This window comes from Mirounga leonina, unplaced genomic scaffold, assembly GCF_011800145.1.
Source record: "Mirounga leonina isolate KUSES-001 unplaced genomic scaffold, KU_Mleo_1.0 Mir_366, whole genome shotgun sequence".
Classification (NCBI taxonomy): Eukaryota; Metazoa; Chordata; class Mammalia; order Carnivora; family Phocidae; genus Mirounga; species Mirounga leonina.
The window spans coordinates 4,459,128-4,476,270 of NW_023270709.1; the positions used below are offsets into that span (position 1 = coordinate 4,459,128).

At 37.4% G+C, this 17,143-nt stretch overlaps 1 protein-coding gene across 3 annotated transcripts in view; it reads right to left on the bottom strand.

Annotated features, from left to right (window-relative positions):
- Positions 1-17,143, bottom strand: part of GMDS (GDP-mannose 4,6-dehydratase) — a 656,830-nt gene that overhangs the window by 490,769 nt on the left and 148,918 nt on the right. The window contains exons 2-3 of one of the 3 annotated variants that reach the window (XM_035030720.1): positions 5,170-5,240; positions 4,849-4,898 (exon numbers count right to left, since the gene is read on the bottom strand). The exons of 1 other annotated variant lie outside the window; for it this stretch is intronic. In XM_035030720.1, the coding sequence (XP_034886611.1) occupies positions 4,849-4,898; positions 5,170-5,185 (66 nt within the window). In that variant the 5' untranslated portion in view covers positions 5,186-5,240. Of the gene's footprint in view, positions 1-4,848; positions 4,899-5,169; positions 5,421-17,143 lie in introns of those variants that run through there. One more of the 3 variants, XM_035030718.1, reaches the window with a different exon arrangement.

The window sequence follows — 17,143 nt, forward strand, 5'->3', positions numbered from 1 at the left end:
TAATCTTGTACAGGGTTATTAAGGGTATCCATTTCATATTAAATGCTGTGCAGATTTAAGGAATCACCATGGCTGTAACATTTTCTATCTTATTCTTGCAAGAACTCGGCCCGGAAGGCAAGGAGCCACTGGCATCTGAGGTCAACAAGGCACATGACAGTAACCAATTTGCATAGTATCACACTACAGGGGCAAAGCCAGAACTGGAATCCAAGTTGCGCATTATTCTGACCTAGAAAACAACCTCCTTCCTCACTCTCCTCTACCTGGGACCTACCAAAACATGTCAAAACCCAACAAAATAATAAAACACCATAACAGATTTCATTTTTAAACCAAATTGACTTAGTCATTTCCCATTACGGAGTGTTTTGTGGATTAATCAGTGCTTCTAGTTTTAATTAAGTGACATCATGTAATTTTAGAACACTCCAGAGCTCAGAGGAAGGAGACAGTACACAGCACCTGAGATTCCTCAGGTCGTGTTTGGGCCCTACTCAGGAAGCAGTACAGTATTGTCTGAAGGTGGACTTGGACTGACTGTGGATGTATTATTTGGGGGCTCTAGAGCCAAGGAGGGCACTACCCAAGGACCAAAAGTGCCAGATTTAGGTATGCCGATGCCTACAGTCCCTATATTTGGGTATCTCTATTTTTCACCTTCCATGGAATATTCAGAAATGTTCTAGATCAACACCCATAAAAATAAAGAATAATTCCAAAAATTAGTTCAATCATATCTTGACTATAGTATTAAAGTTACTTAAAATTACACATCTATTAAAAGCTGAAGGAAGTACAGAAAGTTTACCCCTCTCCTGATGACCACAGAAGGCTATATTAAGCACTGACTGATCCTCTATCCCACATCCAAATACGTATGTGCCAGGCAGTCTACCTTCCTGCAGAGGAGACTAGCATTTCTCTTCTCCCTTCAAACATGGATGCACTTACAGCCCAGAAGGACAAACGAAAAGGACACTTTCTTATATGCAATTTGAGAAACCGGCTCCTCTGAAATGCATGCTAAATTATACTGTGTGTTTCTGCCTAAGCACCATTTGGCAGCTTCTTTGAACACCGTATAAGATAAGTAGTATTGGGCTAAAGAAATCATGCCACTAATAAATGAGTTTCTTTGTTTAGATCATCTCAAGCATCAGGAAATAGAATGTCCCTCCTGTAAGGAGAGAAAGCACCAATTTACACTGCCCTTTATGTTATATAATTCTACGAATTCTAATTACTCTAAAATAAGCATCTTTTCACCTAATAGCAATTACAGTATCAAAGTAATCTGTACCTCCCCATGAGAGAAATGCAAACACCTCAATGACTAACAGAGAAGGCAGTTCTGAATTAGAATGAAAACTTCCAATGGGAAGACTGGCAATGTAGTGTGAAGAATACAGAAGCAGAATATATTTGAAAAGTATTTTCACCTGGCTCATGTTTGTAACACAAAACACTACATAAAACCTTTTTTAAACTCACAGAATTCAAAAGACCATAGGGATTAATTAATCCAACCCTCTCATTTTACAGATCAGGATATTGAGATTTAAAACAGTTAAATGTTTAGTGTACAGTCACACAGTTTGGAAGCAGCAGAATCTGCTCTCCCCCTCAAAAAAAAGTCTTCAGACTCCCAGACCTCAGAATTTTTCACTATAAAATACTGCAAAAAAAAAAATCCAAGATGAAGAGACTGGACTAATGTCTACAGTTGACACACTAATGCATTATACCAAGTGAAGAACAAGAATACAGCCAACAATTATCAGTGGAGTGAAAACTAGCTGACCAAGTGGTAGACAGGACACCAAGATATCATCAGTATTTAAAACATAAATAATTTCCAATTCCTGTAGTCTTTTAAAGTTAACAATTATTTCCCCATAAAAGCTGCTCTCGCGGAAAAACAGACTTTCACTTACTTTGATTTACTTCCTGGTAGAGAGGAGCACTGTAATCCAGAAATGTTATCAACAAACTCTGAATAATAAAGAATTAATTGTGCCCAGCAGCTAAGATATTCTTTCTGTAACCACCCCTTCCCTCTATTTGCCAGGGAACAAGCCCTTCAAACAGGTGGAAGCCATTGCATATATGTCTCATACACATACATCGAGAAGTGACAGGGGCTCTGTCACCAAACATAAGACTTTCTTTTTTTTTTAAAAAGATTTTATTTATTTATTTGACAGAGAGAAACACAACGAGAGAGGGAACACAAGCAGGGGGAGTGGGAGAGGGAGAAGCAGGCTTCCCGCCGAGCAGGGAGCCCGATGCAGGGCTCGATCCCAGGACCCTGGGATCATGACCCGAGCCAAAGGCAGACGCTTAACGACTGAGCCACCCAGGCGCCCCCAAACATAAGACTTTCCAGTGAATCATCATGAGCTGGAAGGTTGAAAGAAATATTTTAAAAAGAAGCCAGATACTTCCAGTCATCCTACATATGATTATAATGTTGAGTTTTGTGTCCATGGTAAATTTTTTTAAAAGATTTACTTATGAAAAAATATCAGAGAGAAGCAATGACCTAAAAGGTTAATTTTAAAAAACATTTTTTTTCCAATTTTACAGGTTAAAAAAAGATGTTTTTTGTTTGTTTGTTTGTTTTTCATTTTGTGGCTAGTATTAAGACTGGAGAGTTTTTTGTTTGTGATCATATATACTATTTCTTCTAGGAATTATTTATTTTTATCTTTTCTATTTTTTGTCCATTTTTCTAGTAGGCTGTATTTTGCCAATTGGTTTGTTCTTGTATCTAGGACATAAATAAAACTGAGTAATTTTTCTCTCTAATATAAGCTACTCAAAAAATACTTTCAAACAGTTTAGCAGATTTTCAGTGGCAGAACTCCCATAATTAGTTGGTTTAAAATACATGTTCCTTTCAAATTGCAAATGATTATTGTACACTCTTAGTTTAATGAGCAAGGAAGAATGCAAACACCAAAATCTGAATTCGAGCTACATTTGCACAACCCAGCATTTGTAATATTGTTAATCTCAACACAGTAAAATAAATTTCTGTAATTAGACAAATGCTTTAAGGAAAACAGGATTAAAGGGCTAACATAAAGGGGTAGAAAGGAAACAGTTATTAGTAAGGTATAGAGAGACAATTTTTAATTATGTAATTAGAAAGGCAACACACACACATAACTCCAACACAGCCCCAGAAATGCTTAAAAAGCCTCGAAAGGAAATCCAAAGGCATTTATTAACAGCCTACAAGTGTGCTAGGCATACATACTACATAGACACATCAAGGGTGAGCCAACCTTTCACTTCTTCATGAATATAAGTATGCCCAAAGAATACTGTATCACACTGATTTGCTTTCCTTTTTTTAACGTGTAAGGTCCTTTAGTTTGAACGTCTGTGTTTTTATCTCTCCCGCTCTCCCATTCTTCACTCAGGCTGAAGCTTTTATCCTTCTGAGATTAAAAAAAAAAAAAAAAAAAAGTCTTCATATGACCTCCTATTACTACAAATGATAATAGTATTAATAACAATAATAAGCACATATATAGCACTTACGGTATGCCAGGCATGTACTAAATGCTTCACATTCATTAACTGTAAATCTTCATAATAACCCTGTGTAGTAGACACTATCATCTCCATTTTACAAATGAGCAAACTGACGTGAACTGAGACCAAGTAATCTGCCCAAGATGTTGGTATGGTAAGCAGAGCAAGGATTTGAAATACACACACACACACACACACACAATTTATGTATATATATTTGTAACGAATTATTTATATGACAATTTGCTTTACTAATAGGATCAATCATTCCGTAATGATGGGTCTACCAATGTTTTAACATAAAATTTGGTCTCTGTAGAATTCATTAACAATACAAAGTGTCCCAGATTAGTGAATATCAAACATCCACTTGGGCCATAGGTGTTATGGAATAAAGGACAGGAAGGAAATAAGAGATTTAGTCCCTGCCCTATTGCTCTGAGAAGTATCTGGGAAGCCAGGCATTTCCTGGCCTAGATAGGATTATGCTCCAGCACTGGCTCAGACCTCCACATTTCATACACATCAGCAAACCCACACGTGGACAGATTGAGAATAGCAACCAGGTAACCTGTCCAGCTAATCAAAATGTTCTGCTATCAGGAACACCAGTAGATGCATGAGTCATGGACAGAGGGTGGCAAGGCTGTGTAGATAAAAGAAAAGCTATGAAATACTACCATATTGACCTCTTCTATACTGGATGGCACAGTGCCCTGGAGAAATAAATCACCACACTTGAGCATGAAATCAAGGTGGAAAAAAACAGAGGAAATACAAGAAACATATCCCTGTCAAAATCCTTTTAAATATCTGCCTAACTGGCTAGTTCAGTGCTGGTGTGAATAACTCCTTTCAAGTTTAGAACAATATACTACCTCAAAGTTTTTATAACTCAGGGTTCCAGACACATTGATAAAGACTTGTATAGATCTGTAGGGAAGTTAATAATAAATTAACAGTAAACTTCATGCTTAAACAATAATTACTTTGTGGTAAATACATATATATATACAAATTTTGAAAATAGAGTTCCTCTCTCTTTCCTTTTCCCTTTCTCATTATCTCTCAAAGTGATAGTCCATACAATTAAAGGCTGTTTCTTTGCAAAGTATATGCTTACGTAGTTCTATTCATCCAAGTGATTTATGCAGGAAATGATTTTTTACAGGTACGCAAAACTGAAACAGTGCTACACTTTGTCCAGTGTTCAAGGCCATGTTTAATGAAAAACTTCAAATTTAGAAGGAAAAAAAAACCTTTGTACTAAAAAGAGAAGAATTATGAAATTTTAGTATTTACCTGATTTATTAACTCTTCCTTGTACATTTCTTTTATAATTTGTGTCCTGGCTAAGGGAGGAAGACAAAACAAATGTCCTTTTGTTTACACCTTTAAAAAGGTCATACATAACAAAAGAATACACATATATTGATGACTCTATCTTTCCCCATCCACATTCATTTAACAGGTTGCCACTAAAATGTCACTGTTGATAACAAACAGAGTTTAACTATTACAAATGTTCTTTTAACCCAGTTTCTCTCAGGGATAAGTAATTGGTACAATCCAGTTAAGACTGTTTCTAAAATATGTGCATACTATGACAGAAATGTCACTTACAGACTCCCTGATGCATTTCAAATCTGCTCTGCAATGTGGAATATCCATCACCCTGGAGACACTGTACATCACTGAAGAATGAAACAAAGTAAGAACAGTGATTTACATAACTTGAAATCACTGAAACAGATAAAACAAACATATATACACAAGTGCAAATGGAGAAATTTGTAAGCATCTACCCAGGAAGCTGCTTATCATAAAACTAATAGGGGTGCCTGGGTGGCTCAGTCGTTAAGCATCTGCCTTCGGCTCGGGTCATGATCCCAGGGTCCTGGGATCGAGCCCCGCATCGGGCTCCCTGCTCAGCGGGAAGCCTGCTTCTCCCTCTCCCACTCCCCCTGCTTGTGTCCCTGCTCTCTCTCTCTCGCTCGCTCTCTCTGTCAAATAAATAAATAAAATCTTAAAAAAAAAAAAAAACTAATAAAGCTAACTAACTTTTAGAGCCAGAGAACAAAGTGTTGTAGGAATGACTGCACATCACAGAGGCCCTAACGCAAACAATGTTGATTCCCTGGAGTGTCCTGTCCGTGGGTAGGTTCAACTGATAAAACTCAGTTTGTGGGCTAGGAAATCTCTCCAGTTATTTACTGTGTTACATTGTACATTTGGGTTCTACCACTCAGAGAAGTTTTCAAAAACCATTTTGGAGTGGGGGGAAATCACATATTTAAAAATAGGTGTCTCCATCATACTAGTAACTCTCTTTCCAGTGTCACTGTTTTTTAGGCCACACAATCCAGGTATGTTTCTAGATAGCTCAGCCCTAACATAGAAACAGAGGGGGTAAAAGGAGTTATTTGTGAGATACTTAGATGACAATTCGAACTTCTTGTCATTGTGTTTTCTCTCACCAACAGCAAAGGAGCTTAGCTCTTATTCAACCCTACACTTTTAAAAATCTTGACTTATAGGACAAAAAACTATCAAGATCGCACTCCACTGAAGACTGGAGTTTTGTAAGGGCACACAGGGGCGAGGATGAGGAGGGGTAGAGAGTCTCCAAATGAAAATAATGTCCGCCCTAACAGGGATTGGACACAACTCCCCATCTTAGTCATAGCAGCACCAAAGTCTAAATTCCCAATTTTTCCAGAGTCTAGACTGAAAACCAGGTGTCTCTAGTTCAGTCTAACCTGATCATAGGTACCTTTTAATCTAATCTTATAATACTGAAATATCTAACTACTGCTTTCATTCCCAGCTAGTCTCTCTACTAATATTTATGACTTATTTGGGATATTTGACTACATTTTGTAGATTTAGATCATACATTTGGAAAAACTGAGAGCATTTTTTATATACCATAGCACTATGCTTAAAATTCACATAAGCTATCACATTTTAATAGATATGGTTAACTCAACCTTATTTTCTTCAAAATATATATTATTATTTTGATCAAAATAATAATAGTCTACATGTCTATAATTCCTATGGTTGCTAAGTACTCTAAGATATTTTTCCCATTTTTATCTCTCACAACATCCTGGTGAGGTAACTGATATTATCCCCATTTTTCCAGATTAGAAAACTGAAGTTCAGAAAGCTTAAATCCCTTGTTCAAGGTCATAGAGCTAGTTAGAGAACTTGGCAGTGTATGAAACCAATTTATCTAATCCTAACTGTAGTATTATTTCCATAATAATTCTCCTTCAATCAAAACAAAAGTGTTTCAACTAAAACAAGATGCCAGTGACACAGTTTTTAAAACTTTTCAATTACCTAAAACACATATATATAAAAACTCAAAGTTTACTGAAAAATAATTTTTAAAATAAGTACCAATTACTTTTGCATAATCCACTATTATGAATGCTTAAATAGCCCCCCCTTCTAGTACACTAAACAAAATGCTCATGTATGTGTGTGTGTGTGTGTGTACATGCACATATGTGCACAGACTCAAAGGGATATCTATGCCATTATCCTGAGGATTAAAAACAACAACAACAACAACACAGCTCTGCACTTAGAATGTTAAAAGCAGATCCTGGGACAATCAATCCACTGATAACCTCTAAAATATAAAGGACTACAAAATGTGATATGGCAAATAAAAATAAGGATAAGGTGTATTTCCTACTCTTAAGGAATTTATAATCTAGTGAGAGGACAAGGAATCAATACATCATCATCATATTAGTGATCATATTAATGTTAACATTCATTCACTGTACACCTATGATGTGTTAAGCCAGTGCCAATAGAAATGTATTTGAGCCATATGTGTAATTTTAAATATTTTAGTAGCCAAGTTTTAAAAAGTTAAAAATAGGCAAAAGTTAATTTTAATAAATTTATTTAACCGAATTATCCAAAATGTTATATCAATATGTTAATAAAAATTATGAGATGTTGCACATTCTTTTTTGTATTAGAGTCTTCAAAATCTGTTATTTTACACTTACAACACATCTCAATTCAGACCTAAATTTTCTTCAGAAGCATGTGATCTGTATTTAGATTTCATAAAATTGATATTTACTAAAAAAGGAGATTTACATATCTAGGTTGTATCAAATATACTTAAAAGGCTTCCAAGAACTGAATACCAAAAAAAAAAAAAAAAAATCATTTTCCTTTAATATTCATTACATACATAGGGCACCTGGATGGCTCAGGTGAGCATCTGACTCCTGATTTCAGCTCAGGTCATGATCTCTGGGGGTCCTGGGATCAAGCCCCACATTGGGTTCCTCGCTCAGTGGGAAGTCTGCTTGAGGACTCTCTCTCCCTCTCCCTCTGCCCCTCTCCCTGCTCACATTCTCTCTCTCTCAAATAAATAAATAAATCTTTTAAAAAATAAAAGAAAATATATTCATCATATACATTGGCACAACTGGTTCACTTTTTTTTTTTTTTTTCCTCAAGAAAAACTGATTTGACTTTGGAGCAAAAGGTTATCAGGTTAAAATCCATATATGTTCAAGTTAACTCACTCTTATGTCAAGTATTAATAGTGAATCCAAATGAGTATTTGCATACACTGGAAAGCAACTCTACTAGTGTTCTTCAAATTTTTTCCTAGTTTTTATAGCCAGTTTATGTAATGTTATTAAAAATTAAAACCTTCTTCATATTGATTCATGTTAATACACGTATAAAGTCATTATTATTGACTTAAGGATAAGTGAATTCTCACACCTCCCTAGCTAGGTCACAAATAAACTTTTCCTTTCCTTAGAGCTTCAAATTTAGCTCATTTATAAGCAGTGTGATAAGACTGAGAAAACATAAATCACACTATGTTTTCTTTATAATTACTGAATATTTGGCAAGCATCCCTTTTGTTTCAAGAAAGAAAAAAAAATCTTATATTGGAGTAAATATTATAGAAATCTTTGTAAAACTCATCCATGATTCCACGACGAGTGCTAGCAAAAAGCACAAGATCACTGCCTTCATTGTCTTCTACTTCCTTCAACAGGTCTATAAAACTGGCAATGATTCATATATTTGAATGTATAGACTGAAAAATTTTAACTATGGTAGGACACCTTTTAAGTCTGCTTCAGAATATAGGGGAATGAAGCAATAAAAGAAACATCAGTCTTTTATTTTAAAATTCAAATAAATGCAAATATTTCACCTACCATAGCTGGAGTCCTACCTATTGTGATAGAAATTAAAATTTTTTCATATCCATCTGAAATTCATCTTTGATATACAGAACATTCAAAAATATCTATGTATCTATGCTACAAATTTGTTATTTCTCACCACAAATTTACATCATTTCTTTGTAAATTTTTAAGTCCTTTGAGAAAAAGGATATCTAAAGTAGTAACTAGGCAGTAACTCATATATCATACAACTTGTCTAAAGGTAAAAGCACTTGAAATTTTTCAAATTTCAAATCAATTGATCTTTCATACTATTAGAAAGACCTTGTACTCTATAGGCAACTGGTGATTTAATTAAATATCATTAAAGTTTTGTATATATTTTTTGTCTTTTCTCATAATTTTCTAATAAAACTTCCGTAATAATTTATTTTGTCATCTCTCCATCTAAAATTGGTTTCCTTTTTTGTGAATTAACCCAGCCATTTTATAAGCATCCAAAGTGACAAGTTTACAGCCTGTTAAAATTTTAAATGTATTGGATATTTAATTCAGATTTCAGCAACATTCTTTTTTGATCTTTGAGAGGAAACTTCAAATCTTCTATGGATTTATTTTAAATATCTCTTTATATTACCCACCTTATTTTCCTTAAATTTTTTTACACAACAAATAGTTTTTCTGTTTTGCTCCAGCAGAGCATATTGCAAATTAATCACGGAATTTCCAGTCTCTTTATGTCTTCATTGCTCTGATCATAGTACTAGTTTCTGTGTCTGCATTCAATTCTGTGGCAATAATGTGCCTTTGTTTTAAATTCTAAAACTGGCCTATACTTATTTTAACTGGAAAAAAATTTTATTTTAGTTAAAAATTATAAACATTTCAATTTAATTACCAATGATGAGGTACATGTATCCCTTTAAGTCCTGTTGTCTGCATAAAATACTCCAATAAATGCACTACAATGTTAGATAGAGCACGAGAAAAAAATCATTCTGAGTGAAAAAATAGTTGACAACAACAAAATCGGTGATGTGTTTAAGTGAGAAATACACCGGTTAAACTGAAATGTAATCCTACCAAAACAAGAGAGTTGTGTTTAATAGAAGTATGTTTTAGATTGCTTCCATTTTAAAAATTTATTTCCTCAGTCCTGTTATCCACAGCTTAATTGTTCAATAGCCACAGATGGCTTATGGCTACAATTTTGGACAGTATAGTGATAGGTTGTATTTTCAGCAGTTTACATTTATTAACTTATGTAATTCCCACAACAACTCTCTAAAGTATTTACTCTAATTATCCCCCATTACAGACAATGAAACTCAGGCAGAAGCAATTAAGTAACTTACCCGAAGTCACACAGCTATTAACCAGGGAGCCTGAGATTTAGACCCAGACAGTCTGACTCCAGAGACTTTCTGCCCACTATCCCACACTGTCCAAAGTCCAACAGAGGCACAGAATTTAACGAGAGATGACACAAGAGGTGCAAGGTGTTTTAAAAATACAAACGAAACTATTTAGCAATTAGAAGTAGGGAGCCAAGACAGATAGGAAGGCATTGTGAACAGGAGAAAGACCTGAGCTTAAAGATACATACTGACAAAAAGGAAAAGCAATTTGGTGTAGGAGGAGTGGCTGAGAAGTGTGAGCATAAGGCTACTTGTCCTGAGTGGAGAAAAGATGAGCAACTGCAGTAGATCAACAATGACTCCCAAAGGCATAGCCCTGTCCTAATCACTGCAATCTAGGAATGTTAGTTACCTTCTATCAAAAAAGTCATGTCAAATGTGATTAAGGATCTCGAGGTGGAAAGATTATTTTGGATTATCTGGGTGGGCCCTAAATCCAGTCACAAGCATCCCTGTAAGAGGCAGGCACAGAAAGATGTTACACAGACAGAAGAGGAGGAGGCCCTGTGACCAGAGGAACGGATTGAAGTGATGCAGCCACAAGTCAAGGGATGCCAGCAGCCACCAGAAGCTATAGCAGCAAGGAATGGATTCTCCTCTGTAGCCTCTGGAGGGAACACAGCCCTACCCACACCTGATTTGGGAATTGTGGCCTCCAAAACTATGAGAGGATAAATCTGTTGTTTTAAGCCACTCAGTTTGCAATATGCTACAGCAATCAGTAGGAAGTTACTTCAGGATTTCTCAAAACCTTGAGCATGCAAAGGTACCTTACGAATCAGCAAGAAGGAAATCTAGGAAGCAGTGTTTCCCAATTTTTTCATGACAGAATCCCCACTCCCTCTGAGAGGAGGACTGGTGGTAAAAGAGAGAACCTGTTAACATTTGGCAGGCCTAGCATTCTACTAACAAGGTCTAGGAAATCCTGAGCCAAGACACATTCTAGAAGGCATGTAATTTAGGCAAGTAACAATACAAAAATTTAAAGGTTTTGAGAAATGTTGCAAAAAGCCAACCATTTAGGGTGAGGAAATCTAGCACATTATGAACCTGGGTTACAGGTGACTTCAAAGTGGCAGAAAACATGGCTTTGGGAGATAGAACAGGTAACCCAGTTGAGCTAACCAGTTCAGTTAACAATACAGTAAGCTGTATTGCACTCTAGATGAAACCACCACCTCTAGGAAGTGTTTCAAGTCTTAAGAGGGACACCGATAAGCTAAAGTAGCTTCAGAGGGTGATAAATGAGAAATGGCATTAAAGAACAAAAGAAGTGTTGTTCCCAGAAAACAACAGTCAAAGGAGAAGCAAAATAGCAGTAACTTCAAGTAACTAAAGGGCTAAAATGAACGAGAAAAAAATGAACTACAAAGGGGTCAGTAAAAGCCAAAAATCAAATACCCAAGAGGAGTGAGATCAGGCTCAGCACGAAGCCCTCCATGGATGCTGGCATTAAAAAGCTCCTGGTTGATCTGAATACTCTTGCAGAGACTGGATGGCTGGTTATTTGACTGCTGTAGGAGGACCCCTATTCCACAGGGGTAGGAAGTTGGCCCACAGAGTCAATAAGCTTCCTCCGACTCTAAGATTCTATGCTCCAAACTGGCCAAAGACCTGTTTGTCACACCCACGTGTATAGCTGGAATAATAAGTGAATAAAAAAAATGCTGTGTTAAGCTTGGGGTGAAATTCAAAATATTTCATAACTTGCAGCACAGGCATTAACCCACCAGAATGGTTGCTAGCTTATGTGCTTATAAGTGAGTACCCACCAGATGAATTTTAGCCTTCATAAAACTTTGACAAATGCCCTAGAGTTGAATATGGATTTTGAACAGGGAGGATTACAGAGGGAAGAGGAAAAAATTAACACCACTTAAAAACTGTTAATTTGAATTGACAATAGGTCCCCAGGCTTAGGAAACCACAGGATGGAATGGAAAGGTGACCAGGTAGGCTGGAAGCCACTCTCTATCTACTGGACATCTGACCACAAGCTCCCGGCAGCTGCACTCAGGGCCCAGCAGCCATACACTTGGCACCTCAGCCTGCAAGTGTCCTCTTGGCACCTTCTACAAACACTACTCCCATGCCAGGAAGTCTGGGTTTAGTTTTGGTTCCATGCTCTCTCTCTGTCTCCCTCTCCCTTCTTTTCCTCTACCCCGCCTGGCACAAATGTGGGTCCCACTGGGTTCAGGCTAATAATATCCACTCAGCAGCAACTGTCTAATAGGTTAACGCCCAACAATGGGCACTTGTATTTTCTTATAAGGTGGAGGTAAATTATGGCACTTGAACAAAGACCTTATTATCTAAATTTTACTGCATGTTTACTACAAACCAGTTTCAATTTTATGTTTTCGTCTCTAGGCCCTATGACAAAGGGGAGAGAAAGTTCATTTCATATTTGAAGGAATTATTTTCTAAATATACAACAATGTCAGGATAAAAACAGGACTTGTTACAGGTTGAATTGTGTCCCCCTAAAAATTCACATATGAAAGTCTTCAACCCCCAGTACTTCAGAATGTGACTTTATTTGGAAACAGGGTCATTACAGATGAAATTAGTTAAGATGGGTTCACACCAGAGGAGGGTGGGCCCTAATCTGACTGGTGTTCCTTATAAAAAGGAGGATTTTAGACAGAGATGCACACAAGGAAAACATCATGTGAAGATGACGGCAGAGGATCGGGGTGATGCTCACACAAGCCAAAGGATACCAAATATACCAAGAAACCACCAAAAGTAAGGGGAGAGGCCTGGAATAGATTCTCCCTCACGGCTCTCAGAAGGAACCAACTACCTTGCTGACACCTCAATCTTGGACGGCTAACTTCCAGAACTATGAAAAAATAAATTTCTGTTGTTTAAATCATCTGACCTATGGTACTTTGTTATAACAGCCCTAGGAAACTAATCCAGGACTCAAAAGTATTAAGGAGTGCACACAAAAGGTCAGGCAGGGCCGGGAGAAAAGGTCAGAGGAAAGTTTCTGCTCTTTGTGCTTCTAGCTGACTGTCAGGAACTACCAGGTTTGAAGCCAATCCAGTCCTCCCTCCCAGTGCTCTGCCTGCCACCCACACTGAACTTCCTTGGGCTCCATAAGCTGTACTTCCTGAGCTTCACAGACTGCTCCCTCTTCCTCAACTCCCCTGACTACCCTGTTGCTCACTGTCCACCGATTAGGACTCCCATAATTCTAGATGTTGGTTTGACCATTGTTTCTTCAGAAAATCCTTCCTGATGCACTCCACCCTGATTGAATCAGAACCTCTACCTGTTAGAAACACTCAAAGCTCACAGCTCTTTCCTTCATAGCTCCTGTCGCATGTCTCATTATATGTCAGTGACAACAGATTATGTGCCTTCCCCACTGGACTGCAGGATCCATGAAGACAGGACCACAACCACTTTGCTCATCATGACCCAGGATACTGATAGGTAGTTGGAACACACCTATTTGCTCAATAAAGTAAAATTCAATGTCCTTGGGTTTCTAATCTCACAGGGAATGCCAATGCCCTGTCTACAACTTACATATCAAAAGTTGTCTTACCCATCAGCTTGGACTTCTTATCTTAAAACACTAAATACAAACACATTCTCAGCTCCCTACTGACTCTATTTCTACAGTGCTGCATGAGCCCTCCCTCAGGGTACCTCTCAGATTCTCAGCTGCCATCCACTTCTCCCCAGCACATTGGGCACTGCTGTGGTCTTCCTGCCCCCAATACCTAAGCCATCGTACACCCAGCACACCAAGGTAAAGAGGCTGTGCTACTCCCACAACTAAACTTTTCCAATGAAACCTAAGCAGAAATCCAATACATAACATGAAATGGATTACCACAAAACTATCTGGTTTCAAGATCAGGGGAGTTATGAAGGGATGTGGAAAAGGAGAGAGTCCCTCCCATATACTTTGCCTCCCACTCCTCTCTGTGTCACACCCCCTACCTCCAGATAAACTTGAGGCACCTCCAGGCAACCTGAGTCTCTTCAAAATACAGTTTAGAAGCCACCAGTCCATCGGATTAAACTTAAATTTTCTAATAAAGAAGTCAAAGCTCTCAATTAACTATCACCTCCATTCCCAAAAGCCTAACCAAATAGAAGTATACACTTTTAATATGGGCATTTCATATCCTGGCTTCAATCTTCCTTGTCCTATGTATTTTTTCATTCATTCATTCATTCGTTTGTCAAGTATATACTGATGTTCCAAAAGGAAGGTTACAGAGGCCAGCCTTACCTTTCAAGACATGAAAATATGGCATATGAGAGAGTTGGGTCTATGAATGCATGTCATAATAGTAACAGTAATAATAAAAATAACGTGATATTTATCATGGGGGCAGAGTTGGTAAAAATATTCTATAAGCATTAGCCTTCTGAGCAACCCTATTGGTAGGGTCTGATTATTACCCCAGTTTTAAGAATGAGGACACTGAGTCTTGAGGAGGTGAGGTCAGGTCCTACAGCTAGAAAGAAGCAAAGTGTAGATTAAAAATCAGATATTTTTGACTATGTTGAAGAGGGATATCTGTACCCCCATGTTCATAGCAACATTATTTATCATAGCCATGACATGTAAACAACCTAAGTGTCCACGGACAGGTGAATGGATAAAAAGTTGTGATATACATATATGAATATTATTCATAGAAAAGAAGGAAATCCTGCCATTGTGACAACATGAATGGACCTTGAGGGTACAGGCTAAGTGAAATAACTCAAACAGAAATATACATACTGTATGATTTCAGTCATCTGTGGAATTTAAAAAAAAAAAAGCTCATCAAGAAAGAGATGAGAGGGACACCTGGGTGGCTCAGTCAGTTAAGCATCTGCTTTTAGTTCAGGTCATAATCCTGGGGTCCTGGGATAAAGTCCCACATCAGGCTCCTTGCTCATCGAGGAGCCTGCTTCTCCCTCTGCCTGCTACTCCCCCTGCTTGCACTCTCTCTCTGACAAATAAATAAATAAAATAAATAAAGAAAGAAAGAAAGAAAGAAAGAAAGAAAGAAAGAAAGAAAAGAAAGAAAAGAAAGAAAAAGAAAGAAAGAAAGGGAAAGAAAGAAAGAAGAAAAGGAAAGGAAAGAGGAAAGGAAAGGAAAGAAAGGAAAGGAAAGGAAAGGAAAGGAAAGAGGAAAGAGGAAAGGGAGGAAGGAAGGAGATGAGATTTATGGTTCCCAAAGGCAGGGGAGGGGAAATGATTAGAGGAAGGTGGTCAAAAGGTAGAAACTTCCAGTTATGAGATAAATAGGTACTAGGAATGTAATGTACAATATAATGACTATAGTTAACACTGCCACCATGGTATATATAAAAGTTGTTAAGAAAATAAATCCTAAGGCTTCTCATCACAAAGAAAAAAAGAACATTTTTGTATATATATGAGATGATGGATGTTAACTAAACTTATTGCAGTAATTACTTCACAATATAACTCAAATCATTATGTTGTACACTTTAAACTTATACAGTGCTGTATATGAATTATATCTCAATAAAATGGGAAAAAATCAGATGTTTTGTAATCTTTTATGTGATGGTCAGTTAGGTGCAACCATGGGAGAGGCTCAGAAAAAAAAGTTTATTATATTCACAAGTCCTAGAAACAAGGAGGCACAGCATACCATGTAAAGCCATAATGGGGAAACCTCAGGGTGTTAAGGAGGCAGAAACCAAAAGCAAGGGAAAAGACAAGGTCAGAGCCTTTATTGGGCTTTCCAAGGGAAAGGCAAGGCAGCAGGGCAGGGCAGTTTCAGTTTGGTAGTCTGAATAATTTGGGCAGGCTCTAAGCTATAGGAGTGGTCCCTAGATGTCTGACACCTAGCCCTGGGATGACGAAGGCAGAGGAATATTGTCTCCTGTGGTGTAAGGGCCCAGATAGAGGAGGTATGGCTCTGGATTGGTTAGTTTGATATTAAGGCATGCTCCCAGCTGGGCCTTTTGCTATCTCTATTGGCTGGCCCCAGGAGAGGCAGCTTGTCCCAAGCCAGAAAGATTTTTAAGATACTGAAACATCATAACATACAGAAAATTGCAAACATGAACAATTAACCAAATTATGTGACTTCAAAACTTCCAACCCCTGTGCCTGCTGCATTCCCAATGCAGCAATGGTGTGACACTAAGACCAGGGACAAAGTATAGGTCCTAGTAAGGAACATGATGACATACCTAGAAGGTTAGAAAAAGCTCCACAGAGAAGGCAGTGCTTAAAGTGGGTAGTAAAGCAGGAGCAGAAACTTGCAAAAGGATAAAAATGGAAGACAGGCTTTCTAATAAAAGGGACCAACCCATGAAAAGGCAAGCTGGCCAATCCAGTCAGCTAAAAGTGCCTGGCTGTTTGTTGCTAGAGCAGGGTCCTGGGAAGAGCCCAGCAGGCAGAGGGTAGAGATGAGGGCAAGGACCCTGTCTGAAAGGGCCACTAGCATCAGGGCAAGAATCCTCAATTTTCAATTAGGGGCATAATGATAAGAAATATGAGATTTGAATTTTAGTTCAACTTCTCAAAAGTTTATTAAGTACAATTATAGTCTAAGCACATATATAACAGAAAATTTTAATGCCCAGAATATATCAATAAGTCCTAAATATCATATTAGAAAAGACAACCCAATAAAAATACTGGCAAATGCATGAACTGGTATATTCTAGAAGAAACACAAATTGCCAGTAATCACATGACAGATGCTCACTCTTCATTAGTAATCAGGGAAAAGCAAATTAAAAAAACCACAATGAGATAATATTCTACACCTACTAGATTAGCCAAAACTTAAAAATTTACCAAAATCAATTATTAGCAAAGATATGTTAGCAAGACATATTTGTATACATTGCTAGTGGGAATAAATATCAGTAAAACCCTTTACAAGATAGCAGTCAATTATATTCCAATGTTGAAACTGCTCATACTCTAAGATGTAGGATACACCCTAGAGAGAATCCTGTTCATGACATATAAAAAATCTTCAA